The 25,283-nt window shown below is 39.4% G+C and overlaps 1 protein-coding gene across 1 annotated transcript in view; it reads right to left on the reverse strand.

Moving 5' to 3' along the window:
* ITGBL1 (integrin subunit beta like 1) overlaps positions 1-25,283 on the reverse strand; it is a 148,263-nt gene that overhangs the window by 245 nt on the left and 122,735 nt on the right. The window contains exons 8-10 of the mRNA XM_075526281.1: positions 22,652-22,768; positions 8,558-8,704; positions 1,351-1,464 (exon numbers count right to left, since the gene is read on the reverse strand). Coding sequence (XP_075382396.1) covers positions 1,351-1,464; positions 8,558-8,704; positions 22,652-22,768 — 378 coding nt within the window. The remainder of the gene's footprint in view (positions 1-1,350; positions 1,465-8,557; positions 8,705-22,651; positions 22,769-25,283) is intronic.

The following is a 25,283-nucleotide window of genomic DNA, read 5'->3' on the forward strand; positions in this document are numbered from 1 at the left end:
GTACCATTGCATTAAGGAGCCACCCCAAACCTACACTTACAAGGCATTAATAGCATTCTCTCAATAATTCCATCAGCAGAATTGCAAATATTGTAATTATGCCACCACTATTTGTACCCAGGTGTTGAGTCTCAGTGTTCACACTGCACCTCCAGGTAGAGGAAAAACAAGATTACTTTTAACTATTCTGCAGAAAGAAAAAGACTTTAAAAGTTACAAACAGAATAGCAATAAAAACATCGCTTTCAACATGAAAAACTTTAAACCTAAATTCTCAGAAGTGCTATACAAATAAATAATATCTCAAACTCTCTATTAGATGAAAAATGTATTGGTCCTATTTTGCAGCGGGGAAACATTAAGTACTGAGACCCATATTTTCATTTTATTTCAATATTTTTCATGACTCCTGGATGCTTGGCTTGAGACCCCTACAGCCTGGGTTTCCAATGTGAGCTCCTCTTCCTACTGACTTTATGATGATCCATGAATAGCCGCTGCAGCTGAAAATAAGGCTCCTGTTGCCTCTATCCTGGCTACTTGCCTCCAGAAAAGGACCCTTGCTAATAGGGCTAGCGGGAAGACACAATTTACTACTGTCAGCCCTCCCACTCTCTCACTCTGATTGGCTTGCAGATTTCCTCCACATCTAATAATTGCTCAGCAAAGATTTTCTAAAATTAAGATTTGTAACAGGAAGCAGCCAGTGAGTTAATTTAGCAATTCCCGCGTTGCTTCTTGTCACTAGATTTGTCATAAGGGTTTGTTGGCAGCCTGCCCATTTCTAGCCACATCTGCCACCTGAACTCTCAGACAATGTTAAGGTGAAGCCACTTTAATCACTAGCCATCACGTCCTAAGAAAAACTGTCAGGTATTTCAGCCTCCCACTGAGAATCGTCTGATTGCCAGGAAGCTCTGTTAACCCACACAGCTATGCCTCTCACCTACCAAAGATCATCAGACGAGCCAATTTTGTCTGTGACTTAAATGCAGTATACGCATAGAAAGTCCAGTAAGAGAACAAAAGTTAAAGAAATCTCATGATCGCAATGCTGACATTGTATGTCCTTTGCCAAAAAGCAGTAACTTGTAGTCTATTACAGCGAAAATTGTTGATGCATTTCATAGCTGGCTTACTTATTTAAATTCATACTCAGGCTTTCAACTGTTGTTTTGAAACCTTAAGTTGATTATCACGCTGCACGAAGAAACAATTATGGCAGGTTTGAATAACCAGCAAATGCACTTCCTCCATCAGTGGAGAAAAAAGAAGCTGGGCTTTGTCTAACATAATTCCCATCAACACAGTTTGTTTCTTAGAGCAATTAAGTGTTAGCCTGTACTGCACCTGTGCAAATGAGACCGTCATGTTTGTCACAGTCTCTGTCATCGCATTCACAGAAATCGCCTGAAATGTACCATTCCTGGGGTGAACAGATGCACTTTCCACAGTGGCAGGAACCTGAAATCACAAAAATTATTACTCACAGTCAAAGAGCACTAGCATTTTCAGACTAGAAAATAACATCCCCAGACACACACGTGCACACATACACACGTGCGCATATGCACAAAATTGCTGCCTGAGAAGCTGTTGCATAAAAGAAAATAATCAAGCTAAAAGCTTTTTGAATAAAAGGATTCTTGTGGGGTGAGCTAGAGTAGGTGGGATGTTACTACTAATGCTTTGATTCTGCTATTTCACTTAATCAGGACTCACATTTTGAAGCTTTCCTTTGGTTTCAGAGACCTACAATCAGGGCTACTCTTCCCAGTAACTGTTCTTTTTTTGACTAGAAAAGCTCAAATTGTCCCTGACCCACTGTTACTGAAGGCAATAAAATCGTACCCAGGAAGAAAATGTCCCTCCTCATCTAAAGTCTTTAGGGATGAGTCCACAAAAGACCAGAGGTGCCTAAGACTAACGTTTAGACCCCCAAAATCCTCATCACCACAAATGAAGCTGCTCCACCTCCCATGGAATTACTAAATATTTGCTCTAGGTCAGCAAGAGTTTGTGCACGTAGCGGCGGTTCAGCAGTTTGCTCATTCCTGCAGAGTACCCCAATGCCCCTTGTTGGGACAAGCCGCTCTCCTCCTCAGGGTTGTCAGGTCCCCACACCCCACAGCCAAAGGAGGGACTTTATGGTGACATTCAGGTGACGCCGTAACCCACCGAGCACCAGAAACTTCCCTTTAAGGGAAGACTCAGAGACATCCCTACCTTCAGGAGAAGGTTCACAGCTCGGAATCCTGGAAAGGGACAGTTGCCCCCAGGCAATCACGTGTCAGGAAACCTGTAGCCTGAGAAGGGTGTGAGAGAGGCTTTTCTGCAACTAGAAATGCCACTAGGAGATGGTAATTCCTCCTGGCTGATTCCAACAGCCGGCTGCCTTTTACAGAGCCCATCCTCAGCTGCCTGACCCTATACAGACACTTAAAACGCCAAGGTGGGGCACTTAGTAACTGCTGAGCAAAAATCCTTTTGTGGACCTAGCCCTAAGAACAGGTTACAGCACAAATCAATACAAAAATCTCAAAACCAAAATAAAATGATAACAAAGAATACACACATAGCTTTCAATTATGGGAGGCAGAGTTTAAAAAAAAAGTCACCAAAGAAGCTGTCGACCTTTAACAGAACATGCTTATAAATGAGTTAGATGCTGTTGAAAATCCTACCCTCTTGCCGTATTTCCAGAATGGTTCCAGTACAAAATTACCAATGTGTTTAATACAATATTAAAGAAAAATATATAGAAGGAAGCTTATATATAACCTATAACCTAATTCCAGTATATAACCTATAACCTAATAACCAGTATATAACCTAAACAGAATTCATACTTAAGAGCACCTGAGACAAAGTGTATAAAATTATGCTTTTCCATCTTTCCATTCCTTTCAGTGACTTCTGAATAAAATCCACAGTAAAAATCCAAATACACATTTTAACAAAAAAAAAGTGGATCTGTCGATATCAACCAATTTTCCCTAGGTTTTTCCCATAAATACTGAAGTGTCTCTGTGATCACTGAAATTTAATTCTCTAAAACTTCAGAATAGCCTCAGCAGAGTATCTAATTTTTTAATTAAAAATGTAAGTAATCTAGTGTTTATTGTAAGTTGACAAAAATTAACTCATTGCCTAATTTTAGAGAAATGCTGTTTTAACTTGTAACATATGGAACATGTAAATATATACAGGAAAAGCTAGTGATTGGAACATTTGGGGATGGGAGTATTTGGTTAAGCATCTACTTTTTCTGTGAGTTCTGAGTATTGCTTACTGAGCCATGGGCACAGAAAATACTGACATTCCCTACAAAGATAAAAAATTCGACAGAGTCCCCTGGGAGGCATCCCTAAAGGGCAAAGCAGTCCAGGAAGGCTGGACATTCTTTAAGGAGGAAGTCCTAAAGGCACAAGAGCGGGCTGTCCCCAGGTGCCGAAAGACGAGCCGGCAGGGAAGAAGACCGGCCTGGCTGACTAGAGAGCTTTGGCTCGAACTCAGGAAAAAGAGAGTCTATGACCTCTGGAAGAAGGGGCAGGCAAGTCAAGAGGACTACAAAGGTGTAGTGAGGTTGTGCAGGGAGAAAATTAGAAGGGCCAAAGCTGAGCTAGAGCTCAATCTGGCTGCTGCTGTACAAGACAACAAAAAATACTTCTTCAAATACATTAGCAGCAAAAGGAGAGCTAAGGAGAATCTCCAGCCCCCAGTAGACGGGGGAGGGAACACAGTGACCAAGGATGAGGAAAAGGCTGAGGTACTGAATGCCTTCTTTGCCTCAGTCTTTAATAGCAGGGCCAATTGTTCTCTGGGTACCCAGCCCCCCTCAGTCAGAAGATAGGGACGGGGACCAGAATGGAGCCCCATAATCCAGGGGGAAATGGTGAGTGACCTGCTGCACCACTTAGACACTCACAAGTCTATGGGGCCTGATGAGATCCACCCGAGAGTACTGAAGGAACTGGCAGAAGTGCTCACCAAGCCCCTTTCCATCATTTACCAGCAGTCCTGTCTAACTGGGGAGGTCCCTGCTGACTGGAGATTAGCAAATGTGACGCCCATCTTCAAGAAGGGCCGGAAGGAGGACCCCGGGAACTACAGGCCTGTCACCCTGACCTTGGTACCAGGGAAGCTGATGGAGGAGATCATCCTGAGTGCCATCATGTGGCATGTAGAGGATAACCAAGGGATCAAGCCCAGCCAGCATGGGTTTAGGAAAGGCACGTCCTGCTTGACCAACCTGATCTCCTTCTACAACAAGGTGACCCGCCTAGTAGATGAGGGGAAGGCTGTGGATGTTGTCTATCTAGACTTCAGTAAAGCCTTTGACACTGTTTCCCACAGCATTCTCCTGGAGAAACTGGCTGCTCATGGCTTGGACGGGTGTACTCTTCGCTGGGTAAAGAACTGGCTGGATGGCCGGGCCCAGAGAGTGGTGGTGAATGGAGTTTACTCCGGTTGGTGGCCGGTCACAAGTGGTGTTCCCCAGGGCTCTGTGTTGGGGCCAGTTCTGTTTAATATCTTTATCAATGATCTGGACGAAGGGATCGAGTGCACCCTCAGTAAGTTTGCAGATGACACCAAGCTGGGCGGGAGTGTTGATCTGCTTGAGGGGAGGAAGGCTCTGCAGAGGGACCTGGACAGGCTGGATCGATGGCCAAGGCCAATTGTATGAGGTTCAACAAGGCTAAGTGCAAGGTCCTGCACTTGGGTCACAGCAACCCCATGCAACGCTACAGGCTTGGGGAAGAGTGGCTGGAAAGCTGCCAGGCAGAAAAGGAATTGGGGATGTTGGTCGACAGCCATGTGATTATGAGTCGGCGGTGTGCCCAGGTGGGCAAGAAGGCCAATGGCATCCTGGCTTGTATCAGGAATAGTGTGGCCAGCAGGACTAGGGAAGTGATTGTCCCCCTGTACTCGGCACTGGTGAGGCTGCACCTCGAATCCTGTGTTCAGTTTTGGGCCCCTCACTACAAGAGAGACATTGAGGTGCTGGAGCGTGTCCAGAGAAGGGCAACGAAGCTGGTGAAGGGTCTGGAGCAGAAGTCTTATGAGGAGCGGCTGAGGGAACTGGGATTGTTTAGCCTGGAGAAAAGGAGGCTGAGGGGAGACCTTATTGCTCTCTACAACTACCTGAAAGGAGGTTGTAGCGAGGTGGGGGTCGGTCTCTTCTCCCAGGTAACAAGTGATAGGACAAGAGGAAATGGCCTCAAGTTGCACCAGGGGAGGTTTAGACTGGATATTAGGAAATTTTACTTCACTGAAAAGGTTGTCAAGCATTGGAACAGGCTGCCCAGGGAAGTGGTTGAGTCGCCATCCCTGGAGGTATTTAAAGGACGTTTGGATGAGGTGCTTAGGGACATGGTGTAGTGGTGGTCTTGGTAGTGTTAGGTTTATGGTTGGACTCGATGATCTTAAAGGTCTTTTCCAACCTATACGATTCTGTGATTCTGTGAAAATGCCATTGTATAAAGAGGCAGTGGAGGATAGCATACATATTGCATGGTTGCTGTGTAAGCAAGAGATACACTAAGAAATACTTGAGGGTAATTTAAACCGAATGTCTCTGTTTATACAAACTACAAGGTACTGACAGCTGAAAATAATGACGAATTGTATGAGAATTTTAGTGAAATTAAAGCAGTTAATAAAAGCATAACATTGTAAGAAACCTAAAGTGATTCTGCATAAGCAAGCACTGATGCTGCTATTGAGGGATGCCCACGATGTTTAAAACTATTTTGCAGAAGATACAGAAAATTTAACATCAAGTCAACCAAGGAAGATCAGGCTCGATAATGTAAAATCTGTTAGGGAGGCTGAATCAAGTCTTTCCCCTGAACAGAGCATGCTGCTCTGGGAGGCTCCTCATTTTAATTAAAATGAGTCTAATGAGTTGCAGGGTGTTCCCTGGGATCCCAGCCAGATCCTCTCGGATGGGATTTGGCTCATTACCTAGCCCGTGTCCTGCACCGTTACAGTAGCCATCTGCAGCCCTACATTTACTGCCAGGGAGGCAGCAGCATGGTGGGTGTTGCTGTTTTCCTTGGGAAGAGCTTTTACTACAGGTGGCATAGTCAGCGAGCCAAGATGTTGAAAACAGCCTAGGAATGTGGATGTCCAACTTTGCTTATATTAACAGAGTGTAATTTTCAGCTCTCCACTGAAAACCAGGACTCCTTAGAGTCTATTCAGTCCTACATACAGAAATTCAAGCTCTCTCAATCTGTTATAGCACTTGCATATCTTGGCTAGGTTTCCAGCAAAGATGGAATAACCCCCATTAGGGCACAGGTTCGAAATTCCCTTTTATTTGACCAGTAATGGTTACTTATTGCTCAACGTAATGAAACAGAAAGGACAATTTGTCATTTTGGTCTCTGGATAGTGCCAGTCACACTAGCTATGAACAACATTTTAAAGTATGGGTAGCCAGTAAGACATGATTTCCAGATACATATTTAAGCATCAAAAATAGATTTGCCTAAAAAAAAAAAAGGCAAAAAAAAGCTAAGCTAAGCATAGAAACAAAAGTTACAAGTAATTAGACTGTCTTTGCCTGTGATCCCCATCCTGCTCAGAGAAGAGGCAGGAGACAGTAGCCTCCTTGGATATTCACTGGCCACACACTTCTGGAATTTATCTTATGTAGGTATTTCTCTGCTGGGACAAGCACTTATATATGACCAGCTGTTCCCACAATAAAGCTGCTATAGCATCTGATTTGACACAGCTTTATTATATTGACTGTCCTCAGGGCAACCTTCCGTCACATTGGAAGCTTACCTGTGCTTGGAGGCCGAAGAAACTTAAAAAAAAAAAATCCCACCACTGTTGCTGAATATGGAGTTAGGGTCAGGTTTGTAATTCCCTTAGAAAAATGCTGTTCAACTACGTTAGAAAATCTGGGCCTTTGGAGCCTCTGTTCATGCAGCCAGGTTTAAAAGCACTACCTGCCTGCAGCTAGTTACAACCTAGAGCAACTTTCAGGCTGCTCCAGCCTACATCAGTGACCAGATCCCAAACCATCCCCTCGGCAGCGTAGCCAACAGAGGGAAAAAAATCCCTGATGTCTGCACATTCCTGCCAGATTATCTCCTCCCAAAGCCTCAGAGTAGATTATAGCCTTGATATACATGCTCAAAGCTAACTGTTCTCAGAGTAAGGCCCACAGGCTGGAACTCTCAGCCATCCGTACAAAAAGGTAGCAGATAATACAAATATTTTAAAATTCAACATCATTTTTCATGTTTACATTTATTTAGAATCTTATATAGTGTATATTAGTGATTTTAAGCATATTTGCTCACCTTCATGTTTTATATAAAAAATCAGAGGGAGACCAAGACTACAAGAAGAAAAGTTAACTTCTGCAATAAAACATGTAACTCCATTTCTCCAGTAACTCAACATCCTCTTACACATACATTAATTTAAAGATAGCCACATCTTCTGGAAACAATAGAGAAACAGTGCAACTTCCTCATTTTCTATGACATTGTGATGACTGGGGGAAAAAACCAAAATAAAATGGTGCAGTGGGGGAGAATTCTGACAAGTGATAATCCAGATGGAAGAAGACCAGGCTGGAAACCCCATTTAGATTACCTTTGCACTGAAATAAAAGTTACCAAAGGGACAACTGGAAATCTGCCTGATGTAGAAGACTCTTAACTGTTTTTTTCCAGCTAGCAGGTTTCTTCCCTGTCTATGCAAGGGTTATAGGAACAGAGGAAATGGCACGTCCAGTCTGCAGTGGGTGCACTCTAGCCTCCAGCCAGTGCCACCACCTGTTTTTTGTCTGTTCTCTTTCAGACATATTATATACAAAAATAGGCAGTTTGTGCTATGGGAGCTAAAAAGCCCTCTTTCCAGTAATGCAATTTCCTAGCCTGAAAGACTGCAAGGTAAGAACCTCAGAGAACAATTTCAGATAATTATCAAGATTTTCTAAATTTTATTCCTCCCTGTGGCAATTTTTTATAGCTGGACTGAAGCTGATGCAACCACCTGAATAAAAATTAGCAAATGAGAGAGTTTGTAGGATTCTGTCGTGGGGGCTGCAGATGTCTACCCTTCCTTTGCTGCTGTTTTGGGGAGGGGGGGTGATTAAACATACCAAATGTTGCTGTTAAAACACTCTCCTCTACTTACTGTTGCCTGAGATCTTACATTTGCCATCTTGCCCACGGCAGTGTTACTGCAGGTAGTGCCCCTGTCCCTCAAACTGGATGGAGCACTGACGGTTAGTTCATAATGTACAGCTGTCCAACGCAGGCCATCAGATAATCACGTACAGGAAATTATATGCTATTAACAAATTGCATAGGAGAGCAATGCTGCTAAACATGTACGACTGTGGTAGGTGTTCGACAAAATGGATGTAAGTGCATATGCCAAACATAACATCCTTTTAGTAACAGGTGCATTTGAAAGAAAGGGTTACTAAACAACAACACACTGCCATGCCCATTAGTCTTCCAGAACATGATTGTTTTCCTCTGCCAGGGCATTGACATGGGGTAGCTCAGCTGCCAGTTCTTACCCTTCCCCGAGCATAATATGCCATCCGCTGACTCGCAGAGACTTCTGCTCTCCTCCTCCGTCATGTTGCACTTCCTGGAATGCTGGCACAACTTTCCAAACCACCCATCCTGGCAAATGCATCGGCCACATGAGCAGATACCATGGCCTGTAACGACATCAAGGCTGGTTATGAGCAAAAACAAGCAGAAAGCAGTGACTGTGGTCACAACTGAGATCATCTGCAGACCTCTGCAGTGTGAAGTGAATGCTATAGGATAGACAGACAGGTATGGACAGCACAGCTTCCCGGCAGGGTGGCCTTCTTCAGTTCTCTCATTCTTGTGTTAAACAGTGTGCCCTAGTGATGTGCGGAAAAGCATAGGCATGGCTCCCCTCATCCACAAAGCTCAGCATTAACTCAACTTTATGGGATGTCCCCTAATCCAGTGTACTGAGGACAGACACAACCCCTTCCCTCTCATGTCTTTAATCCTGCAGCCCGGCACTAAAGTCTCACCTGCGTATCTCATACTGTCACCTGAAGAAGCAGACCCCAGCACAGGGCTGAGAGCACCACAGCAGACAGCAGAACAGGCAAAGGAGCTAAAGCTGCAATCTCCTCCAGCAGCCCATTACTGCTGGTTATCTGCCGCAGTGCATGGAGCAGCTAATGTGCAAAGCCTGGACTCAACACACTCTGCAATTACTATAGATCAACTCGTGCAGTACAGGATGAAGATAATTCCCTCAGGGTCTCATGCAATTGCTAAAACTGGCTGTACTCAAACCCAACTGGCAACCTGCAAAGAGTTCCTCTCATCACCCTAACAACATCCTGTTTCTCTTCTGCATCTCTTCTGCATCTGTAGCTATCCCAGCTCAGCAGTTTAAAAGGTTTGGCACTTTCACTCCTGATGCTGTAGTGAAATGCTGAGGGAGGAGCAGGAAGGAGGAAGACACCAGAGCATTCTCCAGAGCACACGCTTGTATGACCCCAAGGCAGGACTTCAAAGAAGAATGGGCAGGCTACCATGGTGGGCTCTCTCCACAGGGACACATAGATTTGAATTCCTAGATCAAGACAAGAAGCCTGAATGAGAGGGAAGGTTGACAGGCAGAAGAAGAATACAGTAGCAAGGACATAGCTGTCAAAAGATTATTAATAAGGGGAAAAAATAGGGGGAAATGAAAGGACAGAAATAAAAGAGGAATGAGAAAAAGTATAAAATAGAGGGCAAGTGGAGAGGAATAGATTTTGAAACCTTAGGGAAAGAAGGACAGGTAATGACAAGTGAGGGAAAGGTCAAAGAAATGCTAGAACATGGGTCAAAGATAGAGCCTAGAAGCTATAATCGATGTTTAAAAACAGGAGAAAAAAAAAGATTAAATAGAATTTTTGAAAATTATTTGTACAAAGACTAATAAAAAATGTTGAATAGTTTATGGAAAATATGTTGAATAGTAAACTGAGAGGAAAATCTGGCCAGGAAGAAGGGAAAAGTGACAACAAATGCAGACAAGAATACAGAAATGGAAAACAGAAGAAAAAGAAATGTCTACAGCCAGAATTTCACTTTTCAACCTTGAATAATATTTCTGCAGCAGAGAAGATCATTCCTTAGCTAATCAGTTTACTGGGCTTAAAAGAAGCAAATTATACATATCAGTGACTGTTGGTCTATCCTAACTGCTATGTAGGGCAAGGGAGTGGAAGCGAGGGGACTGAGATAATTTGGGAGCATGGGCTGGGAAGAAGGGAACAAGCAGTAGGAGTATCTGGCAAAGCATTCAGCTGTAGGATGCAGAAAAGCAAACCAGCAATTTTGCTTTTCTAATTCGTGGACTTCTCATGAGACAACAGTGCAACTTGACATGGGAAACTGGGAGGCAGCACTGGTAGAAGCTGAAAGGAGAGACAAACCTTGTAGTTTGCTATAAGTGGAATTCCTTGTTTTACTGATGGCCAAATACTTTACTAATTTAAATTAGAAAACACTGGAAGCTCCAAAGTCTTGGAGTTGTCATTTACAGTGATCTAACTGTTCAGAATAATTTTTGTACCCCAGACTGTGTATTGATCTTTTTTTTTAAATCTTATTACCTATACAACTTTAAATGCTCGGTAACAATGACACAGTCTTATTATGACAGTATTCCTCCCCACTTCTGCAAGTGACATTCATCAATTACAAATTTACATATATGCATTTAACATATATCAAATATTACAAATTGATAACTAGCAACAGTAGAAGCTTGATGCTACTTTAGCTTCTGTGTTAGACTGGGAAACAAGAACAACCATACTACAAACCAAAATACAAGAGGGAGAAAACAAGCATATATATTTCCCATATGCTCCTTCCAGGGAGATGGCATGCAATTGTCTACATTAATTTACTATAGCTAAGCTTCTGTGAGAGCATTTTTATTTGCCTTATTTATTTTTTGTTTAGTAACATATAGATTAGATTTGAGAATAGGTCAACCACTGAAGAGCAAAATATACAACTGGATGTCAGTGTTGGAAAATTATTTGTGGAGATACAAATACTTGTACTCATTTTAGCAATAAATAGTAAGAAATCCATGCTGATTTCACTGAGAAAATAATTTTGTATCATTTTTCTTGTACGGTCATTATGATTTATAGAATGCAGAGACTGATCGTGTCTGTAAAGCCTTTACATAAGTCAAATAAAAAGGTAACAACTAACCTATTAATTTACAGCAAACAGAGGTTACGGTTTACCACATAAAATTTTGACACGCATTCTTCTGAGATGACAATTCCTCTCCTCCTTTATGCCATATAAATCCTCAAAACATAAAGGATTCTTTTGTCTCAAGTAATCCATTTTACCAAAACAATATTTACTCCTAGTTGGCACCAGCTTGGGCAGCTGCAGCTCTTTGGATGCCTCATCCATCGGGGTGGTGAGTATGCAAGTGCAAGTGCTTGTTAACTCCTAGCTGTCTTCTGTGTGGGCTAGCCTGTGAATAACTGCTTCACATGCTTTAGTTGTGTATATCCTCCTTGCAGAGGCTCTTTGCATTTGTCTGAAGACGTCCAAACAAGCCAACCAAAAGGAAGGGCCAAAACTTTATAAGCAACTGCTTTCTGTTGAATGTAATATTCAAATTACATTCAACGTGTCCCAGTTTCATTGCAATGAATCCCAGACTCTTAAAATTATGAGCAAGAGCAGCAACAAAAAGGTGCTGCTCTTGCTCATAGCTCCTTTTAGATCTGAATATAATTCCTTCATAGAGGAGAATAAAGTTCAAGAATACAACAATCATAGAGCAAAGGGGAAAAGAAAAATCTCTAATTGAAGAAGTCCAGCTCAACTGAATTGGCTAACATGATAAAATACTGATTTAACTATTCAGATTAAGCAGATTTACTGGAAAGTGTTGGTCTACATCAATTCAGATTTAACATAAAACACTTAAAATCACAAACAAATTGCATATTGCAATGGCTCTGAGACTATAGATCTTCATTCAGAAAAATCTATGTTAATGAACATTTAAATAGATAACAGAATGTTTTAAACATTAATCTCCAATCAAGAAGAAAGACTGTGATGGGGGAGAGGCAAAGGAGAGAAAACGATGATGTTAAAGATACTGTCACTTTGCTTAGAATTATCAATAAATCCAATAACCACAAGACTTAAATGTGAAATATGAATGCAGCAACAAAGCAAGCTGTGACAGATTACTAGCAGAGGTCCATTATAACCCAAACCAACCCAAATCAAACCGGACACCAGGATGAATTATTTCTTACCATGCCTGGAAATAAAACTCTGTGGTCGTGGGGAACTTCAGTTTAGGACTACTCATGTAACTGTTGTCAGCGTTCCCCCAAAACCTGCATGATCATTTTCTAAAAGGCACCACTACACAGGAATGTCAGCATGAGGAAAAAGGTGAAGTAATCATTGCAGAGGAAGCTGGCTCATATTTGTAGACTAACTGATTATAACCAGATGATGTTCACGAAGGGCAAACTGAGGCCAGACCAAAACAAAATTTGGCATCTCAGGAGAACAAGTTTCTCAAACTAATATAATATAATAAATACATAATAAAGTAAATATTAACCAGAAATGGGGGAAACAAATCTTCAGCTATAAAAATACGAATTTGACCGTCCTGTATGAAGAATTTATCTGATAGCCCAACAACATTTTTCCACAGTAAGAGAGAAGTCCACCCAGGTCTAATGGTGGAGAGATGCTATGAGTTAGGAATGAGAAGGCTGTACAGCCAAAGAAAGAAAGATGAAATAGATAGCAACCAATATAAATCAGAAATTTTGTTGTGAATAAAATGGACATAATAGGGGAAAAAAAAAACAAAACACCAACCCAAAAATCTGTAACTGGGTGGAAAAGAAGAAGTTTTAAAAGTGTACTAGGAATATGAAAAATCTCAGCATAATGCAGGATCCCTGATTTAGAACAACACAGTAAATGAAACAAATATTTCTCTCTGTATTTAAATAGAAACAGGATTTTCTATTTTTTTATTACAGGACTATGATAAAGAACTTTCCATTATATTATTAACATAAGAGAATATTAAACAACATCTATCTGGGAGAAATATTTCTAAGTGAGAAGGATTCATTAACCTGCCCAAATATGCTAAAAGAGTTGGTAAAAACATTACTGGATCACTTTTTTTTTATTATTATTTTTATTTTTATTTTTATTTTTATTTTTATTTTTATTTTTATTGCATACCAGGGGTATTTCTAGGGTTTTTTTCTATTTCTATTTCTATTTTTCTGTTTCTATTATTTTTTCTATTTTTATTTGTATTGAATACCATTTTATTTCTGTTGAATGCCATAAGACTGGAACAGTTGTGACAACTGCAGTTAGAGAAACTTAATATAAATGCGAAGCAAAATACTGATTGTCTATTATATTTTCACAACAGATCACTTGGTATTGTCCATGTCTAATAAAGGTGAACTGTGGCTCCAGTTTGAGCAACACAACAGGCAGGCAGCTCAGTAAAAACTTCAAGTGAAACACTGCGGTGAAAACGGCTAATGCCATCCTATATGCATATAACAGGAGAGAAGCGAGTAGGAACAAAATGAGTAGGAATGTTTAGAGCATTGATGAGATGGACATTAAAGTCCCGCAACTCACTGTGATATCCATGTTTGAAAGAGATTTTCAAAAACTTGGAAGAGCCCCAAAAAGTTCCAAAGAAAGAATTCAAAAGGCAGAGAAAAAGGCTTGTTGAAAGAACTTCAAAGATCTGTATCTGCTTAGCCCATTGGAAAAAAAAAAAAAAAAAAAAAGGCTAAGAAGTGTTCCAGCAGGATCTGAACTACCTTCTTTGAAGGTACTAGAATGGGGATTCTCAAACTACCAGAGAAAGACAAAGCAAGAACCAGAGAGAAAAGCTGATACTTACAAATTCGTTTGAGAAACGGAACAGCATTTCAAACAAGGATGATGACTATTGGAACAAACTTTCTAGCGATGCTGGCATGGGCTGCACATGTCTTAGAGTCTTCAGAGCATGGCCTTCTCAGAGACAGGCTTTAGTTGCACACAGCACACAGACTTCAACATAGGGGAAGCCTGGGTATAGTGTAACGGCTGTTTATAGCCTAATATATGAGGTTCAACATATAAGCCTCTTTTGGCTTTGCAAATTAATAATATAATATAATATAATATAATATAATATAATATAATATAATATAAATCAATATAAATTTATATTATAATAAAACAATATATCAATTTAATATAAATTAATAATAATATAAATTAACATGATGTTATTAATATAATTAATAATTTGCAAATTAGTATAATTTATTAAGTTGATTAATAAATAAACTTACATGCCGATACATTAACAGTTCCTTTACTGCTCATTTCAACAGAAAGATTCAATTAAAATGCTTTTTACAAACCTAAATCATATTTTATGCTATCTGAAAAGCTAAACAAACTACATTCTCTGTGTATCTATGTAAAGTCTCAACTTTTCATACACCTGCACAAATGTCTGGGTGACCAGGACAGAAATCTATAGTGCATTTAAAAGAAAAATTAGGAAAGTAAAATTATTTAAGTAAACCCAAATTAATTTAATACAGAATATACCATGCACATTAATATCTGTCCTGGCTACATTAGTAACTCTCGTATCTAATTCAATACCTAGTGATCCTTTTGAATTTATCTGTTGCTGCCCCTGGATGTGCCTCAGAGCTAGGATGAAGTAGTTAAGTGCAAGGACACAGGCATTGAATCATTAACTCTCTACTTAGTGTTGTCAAAATAAAACCTTAAATCACACTAGCTTTATGCCAGACATCTGACTTCTCCACTACCTAATACAGTCATTTTCACTTTTTTTAGCACCACTTTTACCCAGTAAGCATGTGTTTGAAATTTTTTTCCCAGGAGAATCAATTGCATTTTTCAATAACAAATACCATAATCAAAATTCTCTATTAAATAGGATAAAAATGTCTAGTGAATTCTGTAACAATTACATGTATTTCAGATTCCTCAGTCAAAAGAGCATGGTCCCTGCTCTGAAGATTTTTCAATAGAAAAGATGAAAAACCTGTTAGGTAGGAAATAAACTATTATTTTAACATAATAGGAACCACAGAGAAATTACGGGTTCAATTCAGATGCCTAGTGCCATTTGACATACCCTAAGATATCAAGGACATCCTCATGACCGCAGCAGCTATGCAGGCATCCCTGTGTCCTAGCAGAGCCAAGCTGGGCTCAGGCAAGGGTAGCCTTGGGCATCAGAAATCATACGAGATGCCTAACTTTAGGCAATTGAAGACTTTGAAATTATGTCCCATGTAGTCTGAGAAGCCACAATAGAGTCAGGAGTTGAATTCATATTTCTGAATTTTCAGACCAGTCAGTGCCAAAAGCTGTCTTCAGCTGGGAGATAGTATAGTATTATTTTTCTCTCCTAATTTGCACTTTAGGTGTATTAGAGAGTTCCATAAATGTCCTATATAATTCTATTTCTGTGAAGCAACATTAGTGCAAGAAATGAGGAAATTGTCTGACAGCAACTGCACCATAATATTAATGCTTAGCTTTGCTTAATGAAGCATATCATTAATCATAACTCTCTCATTTTTATGGTTATGATCTTATTGGTCCTCATAAGAACACGCTGTCTGAAAATACCATGTTTCTGCTTCACTGAACAGATGACAAAAATAAATGTCATTCATGATTTCTGCAATATGGACCTAGAATTTTCATTAAAAAGAATTCACAGTTTCTGTTATATAGCTTTATCATATAATAACGCATAGTTATATTCCAAAAATAAGAAAGAAAGGCAGTTCTTCCTCTGAATCAAATTACTTAGCCTGGCTGGATAGTAACAAAAATTTTATATTCAAAGGAGCATGGCAATTAGGGGCAAGTTATACCAGGCTTTTGAGAGGGAGCACTTCTACTGTACATCCTGGTGATGACTATGCGATCCTAGAATCCTCCGCTAATTGTAAGAATGTGATGTGGAAGCTTCTGTCTCTGTTGTAAAAGTTTAAAAGATCGGAAAGCTGGGAATTGTGGCTTTAAGTATATGTAAGCCTTATAAACCACAGCTTTTCCCTTGTTTTCTGCCAATACATAGAGACTTATATTGGAAATTTTAAGACTGGTGTGAATGACGTATGAATGGAAGTGTGTAGATAAGCACCAGAAGAAACACCATAATGAGGTTAAAAACTTGACCTGTATTGATAACCAACAACACATTCACAGCAGTAAAACTGAGTAATGTATTATTTTGTCAAAACCAGAAGGTCTGCACTCTCATAAAACGATGGTATGATGACTTGTCAGCAGAAGACTGTGTGCTCAACAACAAAGGATGTCTACACAGACACAGCACATAATTTGTGTCATTCCTTTCCGTGTGAGCCCAGCAAGAACAGCGTTGTCCTAAGAATGTCAAAAATGAGGAAGCACAGACAACAGGCACCAGATTTGCCTAAAACTTACAGAGATGAAAGTAAGCAAAATTGTGAGTCAAAAGATTCATCCTAACTGTTGGGTCCTAAACGATATAAAAGACGTGTCTAAAAACCAGTTTGTTGTTGTCAGTCAAGATGAAACAAAAACGCCTACTGCAAACTTGATGGGTGGCATCTCCTGTCCATCTTCTGTGTCACACACAAGTGATCCTGACCAAACTACTTAAATCCAGACACTTTTATGCTTGTATGTGGGTGTGAGAATGTGAGTGAATGTGAAAATTAATTTACTTGGGGATTTTATAAAAAAAAATTAACTTCCCCTCCCGTAAAGTCTCATGTAGTTTTGCTGCACTGGTTTCCTATAGTTAGAGGACAGAGAGGTGTGAAGGTAGACCTGAGTAAGGAGGGAAATATTAATTACCTCAGCATTTCCTCCAATAATAAATCAGCTCCTCCAGCTTTTACAAGCCTTTATACTACAACCAGAATCTTGAACTAATGAGAACTAATGCCTTTTACCAAAAGGCATTGGTATAAACAAACAAAAATATAGCTGCATTTACTCTTTGATGTGACAGGATGTGATATGCCATTATACAACTGCATTCCCTACAGCGTTAGGATTATGTTTTGATGTGCCACGGCCAAAATAAATAGTTAAAAAGTCATCAAAGTGAATTTGCTCACTTGAAAATAAATCTGACTTCTCAAGGTATTCTATTGTCACCAGTCAAAGAACTGGCTTGCTGGGGTGACCAGAGGCTTAGTGTTGAGGACAGTGCAAACATCCATGACTAAATATTAAAAGGTCTTATCAAAGCTCATTATCTAATTGGTGGCCCACTATATGAAGCACAGACTGAAATACTGACACAAAACAAAATGGGAGCATCCCTAGAAATATGTAAGGGCCTTGCTATGAGTTACCTGTTATGAGTTTCAACTTTTGCTGGTAGGCCTAGTGAAGAACTTGTGTGGAGCTTCAACTAACTTTTTACTATTTTTGTTGCGTTTGTTTTTATTGTAGGGGTTTTTAAGCAGCATAATCCTGCACCAACCAGTAGCATGCAGAGGACCCAAAAGGGCTTCTGTTTTATTCCTTCAACGGTTGCTACTTTGCTGTGACAAGAACACACAGCTAGGCTAATAATGGTCCAGGGAACAAATCAAAATGAATGGAGTTAAGAGCATTATAAAATCAATTTCAAATTGATCTTTACTGTTGTCCTGAATTCTTGTTGCCTGCCTGCCCTCAATTCTGAAAGAGAACAGAACATAATGGACAAGAGTCAACCCAGTGAGGTGGAGCAGCCAACGATGACATCAACTTACAAACATGACTGGACGCAGCAGGGGAACAAATAACACTTGAAAGCTCAGGACACATCTGCAGCTAGCAGCACATCCATAACCTCAGAGGAGAGAGAGGAGTATCTCCCACCAGGATACAAGATAATTAAATATCAAGCCTGGTGTACATCAGTGACATAGCCGTGCCAAGAAAGAACTTGTGCTGGCAAACCTGTGATTCTCCAGTCATGTGTGTGCACCAAAAAAAACTTGCACAAGAAAGGCTCAAAGAACCAAGTAAAGCCAAAAAAACCCATGATGTTAAATATTGCTGTGGATCAACACTGCAATAGACTTGGGCAAATTTTACATTATTGAATAAAACTGAACTGTAGGGAATGGGCCTTTAGGTAGAACATACCGATCTCAAAAAGGCTTCATGAGACACCTCCTCCAGCCATAGCATATTAAGTCTCAGTGCAGAGGCACAGACAAAGGAAGGGGAAGACGAAGGAAGGACCTGGCAAGCAGGTCGAGGGAGATGGTTCTCCCACTCTACTCCGCTCTGGTGAGACCCAAGCTAGAGTACTGCATCCAGTTCTGGGGTCCCCAGTACAAGAAAGACATGGACCTGTAAGACCAGGCCCAGAGAAGGGCCACAAAAATGGTCAGAGGGCTGGAACACCCCTCCTGTGAAGAAAGGATGAGAGAGTTGGGGTTGTTCAGCCTAGAGAAGAGGAGTCTTCAGGGAGGCCTTATTGCTATCTTTCAATACTTGAAGAGGGCTGTAAGAAAGATGGAGAAAGACTTTTTTCCTAGGCCTGCAGTGACAGGACAAAGGGCAACAGTTTTAAATTGAAAGAGGGTATGTTTAGATTGGACATTAGGGAGAAATTGTGTATTATGAGGGTGTTGAGACACTGGAACAGTTTGCCCAGAGAAGTTGTGAAGGCCCAGTCATTGAAAGTGTTCAAGGTCTGGTTGAATGGGGCTTTGAGAAACCTGACCTAGTGAAAGATGTCCCTACGCATGGCAGGAGGGTTGGACTAGATGATCTTTAAAGGTCCCTTCCAACTCAAACCATTCTATGATTCTATGAGTCTATGATTCTATGAATCCATTTCTAATAGCAGAGTGCTGTGGAATCTATGCCGAGTCCTCCTGCAACCTCTGTCTTTGTGGAGACGTAATGTCTCTATTCCTGGTACTGTAATGATGGACAGCTGAATTTTTAAGTGAATGACTCACTACAATCATGCAGAAACATGGTAATAGGGTCTCACTCAGTTGTACCCTAATTTATCATATCTTTCATCTCATGTCTTTCTACCATCTCATGGACAGCTGGTCTGGAAAGCAAGCTATTAATCAATCTCTGTTGGTCAGAGGAGGCCAGTAACAATTCTTACTCAAATCATTTAGGTTGTCATTCACATTTCTCATTTCAGCATGCATTTAATCTGAAAACACTGGTCTTCCTTCCTTGTGCTTTAGAGGCACTCAGTGCTCACTGTCAGACCCTGCACATTCACAGAGTCCAGTTTACAATTCTCTGAAGCCAGCGTTACTAGCAAGGGCTTATGCCCTGACAGTGATTGCCTAGGTAGCAACAGTGGTAAGAGAAAAGAGGAGAAGGAAAGAGGAAGGAATCAGCAGTTCAGCAAGAGGTGTCAAGAGGTTCAGGCTGAGATGGAAGCATGGATAAACCCAAAAGGAAGAGATGTGTGTGCCACTAGCGCAAAATTAATGAGAGAAGTTCTGTGAATAGATAAGTTGCAAAAGGGGAAAGAAAATAAGGTTAAAATTGGTAGACTCTCCTAAAAAGGGAGATATGAGAAATACTGTATATCAAAGGCAACATTCAAAATGTTATCAAGATAGAAAGAGATAGCCAAGCAAAACATCGGGCAATTACTAAAGAGTAGGGCTGAAGCTATCAGTAACATCAGAGGCTACTGAGGATCTGAAAAGGATAAAAATGACAGAAATTCCTACATTTGGTCAGAAACTGTGGGAAGAGACATTTCAATGAAAATGTTGGTGGAAGCCACCGTGAAAGATGAAGTCACAGGAAATGCGCAAGGGGTAAATGGCTTGTATTATGAGTTTGAAGGTGAGGGAAGGTGAGGGGAATTCACTTGCTAAATGATGAGTGAACGGAAAGCTGCAATTGATGGGGACTCTCTGCAGATAAACATTCCTGTACTTAGAACTTACACCTAGGTGCTGCCTTAAGTTATGGGGGGGGGGAGTGACCTCTTGAGGCACGTGTGTCAGAAGCACAGATGGACACTGGATGGTCAAAGAAAATAAGGTTTCAGGATCTGCCAGCAGTAAAAATAAGAAGAAAAAAAAGAAAAAGGAATAAAAAAAGAAAGGAAGGAAAGAAAGGGAGAGAGGGGGGAAATAAGGGAGGGAGCCACTCCAGAGCTCCAGCAGCCAAGAGAAGGAAAAGTGGTGTATGGAAGAGAACTGAGTGATTACTAAGACATCTATGTTTGTTAATTTGAATCTCAGCACACTTCACATGGAAGAACCAGACAAGTGCAAACAAAAAACCACTTGTGTTGCATGAGAACAGAAAGAGAGGAAGGGGAAAACAGTTTTTGGCTGTAAAAGAATGAAAACTGATGGAATCACGCAATAATAATAATATAGGAACATGCTTCAAGGACTAAATTACAGCCAAATCTAGAATAATCTAAAAATATCTCAAATTGTATTTAGAAATATAATAGAAATATCAAGAATATGAAAAAATAATCTGCCAATTTTTTACTACTGGAATCCCAACAGATCTACTACAGAAATCCAACAATTTTTAGAAGACGGTATTAGTAGTGGCATGACTTCTAATTGGCAAGGCTAAAACTCTAGAGACCAGCTTCACCTCACCAAGTTCAGACAGCTGTGAGTGAGCAAAGATGCTCTAGTCTCCCTTGAGGCACTTCAGAGGTCAGCTCAGATCTTGGTGGATTTGATCATCACCTTATGCCATGCTTCCTCCTCTCCCTTTACTTACAAGAAAGCCCAGGACAACAGGATTCCTGATTTGGCGCTTATTCTACATTTTTGGGGAAAGAATTAGGAATAAGGTCAGCTCCCTGGAACAGCAAAAATTACAGGGTGGGCCATCTGAAGTTCTGTCAACAAATGTTGTGCAGTGCAATTTCAAACAGGGCACAGTCACTTGAATTGCATTTTCCCATATAATTCCTTTCACCTCCAGAGAATCCTAGTAACTAACCTATTAGCTTGAATGAAAGTGGAGAAGTTGAGCTTGCTTGAGACTACAACTGATTCATAAGTTCATGAGCTGGCTTTCCTTTCTATTTGTTGTTTCAAAATTTGGAAAATAAGCTTAAAGCGTATGGATTTAAAATTAATTAATTAATTTCTACCATTCTCTTTGGACAAAGCTATTTATACTAAAGGGGAGAGTTTATTCAGGTAATAGTGTGACCTAGAGTGTCTCCTGCACAGTAAAAAATTGGACACTGGCTCAAGTGTTGACATGATTATTCATTTAAATGTGGGGTGTTCTAGCCAGCAACAAAAGTTAAAATTATCACTGTATCTTTCCTAATAAGGAAGAATGGAATTTTTGTCTATATTTTCCAAAATGTGCAATATAATTAGCAGTATTAACATTGAAGCATTGTCATCGAATAATGTAAAATATGAATGACATAAACGGAAGAGATATTTTTAATCATGAAAGATGATGAATTTTGGTTCCCACCTACTTAATTTCTAACAAATATAACCCAGCTTTTCAGTCCTTTTATCTACTTTCATATCCTTTAAACAAAATTAAATTTCAAACTGTTCTTTATCTACACATTCATTATTGAATTACACTGAATGTTATAAACTATATTATGGCTGGTTAGACATTAGAACTAGAATTTTCCATATACGTCTACATTCTGCATGGCAGAGACCTTGACAAAATTTTCCTGTAGTCAGAATTTTTTAGGTACACACAGATTATGAAGCAATATGTTTTTTTCTTACATAGAAATAAGGAATATAATAAAATGTGTCATTGTTCATACCAACTACTTTGTTAATATTAAGAATCAAAGTAATTTTAAAAATAAAGCCAATAAAATCTAGAAAGACAGCATTTAGGACAAATACTACACACGTGTTTTTAAAATACCATATGGTATGTATGCATTTACATATCTAAAACTAACTTGAAATACTGCTTAACACCAACATACATTACTGAAAAATCAACAAGTGAGGTTTTCACTGTCAACATTACAATAAACCACCTGCATGTACAATTACTATGACAATGTATCTCAAGCATTTTAGATTCTTTCATAATATATTTTTACTAGTTTTTTAGAAAACAGACATATCACTGTCAGTGAATATGAAATATTCAGAAGTATTGCTGGTCATTATTGACTTTAGATAAAATGCAACATTCTCAGTAAAACAACAACTGTACTAAACACAAAGTAAAATTACCTAATGTTTCAGGTTTTCCTTTAAGTGTCTGTATTCTTCTTTAATGAACACTGATGGAATTTGGGATATACTACAGCACTTACATTTATGCTACTAGGTGTATTTAATCTACTTCATTGCTAGTGTTTCTGACGTTTTAAAATAAATATTCACTAACATATTCAATATTTGTATAGCTTGTTTCTTACAAAAATCTAAAATCTATTATAATTAATCAGTGATTTCAATAGTCTATAGTGATAGTACGTTATAAAATCAGGGGGAAAAGAAAGTTACAAACTGTCAAGATTTATATTAATTATATTATAGTAAGTGAATGCATACCCCCACAGACATCGCCGTCCGCATTTTCACACTGTCGATCATCACATTCACAGTTTTTGCCATGAACTCTGTTGTCTCCTGGAGGGAAGCAAGTGCATTGGCCACATTCACATCTCCCTGGAACAATAAACAATTGGTACAGTCATGACTTCAGTAAAGTAAAATAAAGGAAATAAAAAATCAAACTTATTCTAAACCCTACTCCCCAAAGACAAACTACAAGTCACTCTGTATTAATTAAAGTATGCACATAAACACTATTAAAAAAAAAACCCCAAAACTATCTCTCCTCCATGGCAACCAGAAGCAAAGTATATCACTGTTATGTCTTGGTGGAAACAGCAACAACAAGGAATCATTGGCATTGTATGTTTTTCATATCTCAACTTTGCATAACAGAGCTATGGCACATGTTTAACTGTATAATTAACCTCTATAATTGATCTAAAATATTTAGCACATACCTCAGAAACTCCAAAATGAACATGATTAGAATTAAATAGTCTGTGCACAGAGCTGGCTAAGATACTCTCTATTCATTTAGAAACATAACTCTTCAAATACTCTGTCAGGCACTTGGAAAGCAAAAATCCATATAATTTTTCTTGTCTAGACCTGAGGAAATAGAAGTCGAAAGCACAACCTCTGCCAGAGTCTTCCTTTCCATCAACCTGTTAACAGGAGAACTCCCCAAAGCTTGAACAGGGAATAGACTTAGCCAAACTCCCACAGATCTTCCACACCGAAGCCCTCAGATTAGTATTAAATGGTCAGATGTGGAAAAAACTAAGATCAAGGACAGTCTTACATTGCACAAATATAAGACAGACTCAGTTCAAGGTAACATTGGTTTTTTATTTCCTAACTTCTAAGAGTTTGTATCCATATTTTAAAAATTGTTTTAATGCCATGCTATTGTGAGAATGCTCTAAACATGACACAAACCATGGATCAAAGTAATACATTTGATGGGCTTGGCAAAGATATTGTCTATAAAAAAGGGCCACCAGAGACATGGATTAGAATGCAGAAAAGCCTGTTCCTCTCAATCTAATTTAATCATAGCAGCAGTGAGACTCAACCTGGGCCTGGACTCTGCTCTACTGACTGCAGAACCCAAATTTACAGTAGGAGCAACTATAGCTACAAAGCTAAAAAATCCTCCAAGTGCAGCCTTTCATTATGTAACCAAACAGTTCAGTATGCACTATATTTTTTCAGCATTTGCTGAAATATTTTGCTAAATGGGAAAGGACTGTTAAGGAGAAGCTTAGTGGGGCTTTTCTAACTGTAGGTTTTGTGACAAGGAAACCTTTTAGGTCAACACACTGCCAGATCATTGTTAATCTATTTTTCTTTCAACTTCTAACCTAAATTTGTTACATTTGATTTTTCAAAAAACCCAGTCTAGTTAAGTTGGAGTACGGGGGGATCTTATTACTTATGGAAAAATTGCCAGCTCATTTTATAGCTGCCATACTCTTTTTCTTCCCAAGCATCAGTGTATATTGTACTTTCAAGCTGACATTCTGTGTGCCAGGATTCAACCTAGAAGGACATTTTATGATCAACTTAAAGTGCAAGAATCTTAAAAAAGACATGCTGATAGAGAGAATTAACAGCAAATACTTCATGATACCTTTATAATATACATAGTTTTAAAACTATGTTGCATTGTCAAACTATTGTCAATTATATGAGGATACCTATTCCAGAAAGAAACTTATAGGAAGTGCATCTACCGCATCACGAAATACAGTTGTATTTGGTAATCATGTCAACATTTAAGATATGATTGTCTACAGAATGACTGATGTTATTTGCCTGCATTCTCTAAGCTACAATTATTTGCCAAGGACAGTTACATTAGCAATTGGAACAAAATCATTTCTTAGTACTTAAATACACAGAGACTTTTAATAAGTCCAACTTGTCACTATTTGGGGCTCTCACGGTCTTTTTCTATGCATCCACTTTAGACAATCTATCTGGCTACTTTTACAAAAATGTCACTTCGCAGTGTCCCAAAGCACAGTCAGTCACCCAAAGGCAGATAGGTACCTGGTGAACAGGACCCATCTGTTGTGAAGACTCTATAAAATAAACAAAAGAACCATCTTTAACAGTGGTATCCTGGCCAGCTAATGCTGTAATAAGGAGGATGCCTGAAGGACAATAAAATCAGTTTAAGCAAGATGCTTTGAAGAGAGGAGTCAGCAGAGATGGAAAATCCTCCAGAGGGACGAGCAAAGGAAGGTTCTGTAATGAGGCTCCTGCATGTTCTGTAATTAAGCATTACCTTCTGTAATGCGTAATTTAATAAGTCAGAATGACCTGAGAGCCCAGTGGCTGGGCACTTGCACTGGAATTGAGCAGGAACCTCTCAGTCCCTGCTGCAATTAATATTTATTCATTTTAGTTAGTGTGCAACAGTTTCACCAGCAAAAAAACAGGAATATCCCATCCCTAGGCAGATAGGGCATATTTTTGTCATGTAAGAGAGAGAAGCTCAGGTTGTCTTCTCAAAATCAAGCACAAAGGGGATTTAGGCCCTACTTTCTCAATCTTCTCATCTTAGCTAATGAATAAAACACCAACACATATATTCAAAAAGCCCAAATTCCTTGTTGAT

Source organism: Mycteria americana, chromosome 1 (assembly GCF_035582795.1).
Source record: "Mycteria americana isolate JAX WOST 10 ecotype Jacksonville Zoo and Gardens chromosome 1, USCA_MyAme_1.0, whole genome shotgun sequence".
In the NCBI taxonomy this organism is placed as follows: Eukaryota; Metazoa; Chordata; class Aves; order Ciconiiformes; family Ciconiidae; genus Mycteria; species Mycteria americana.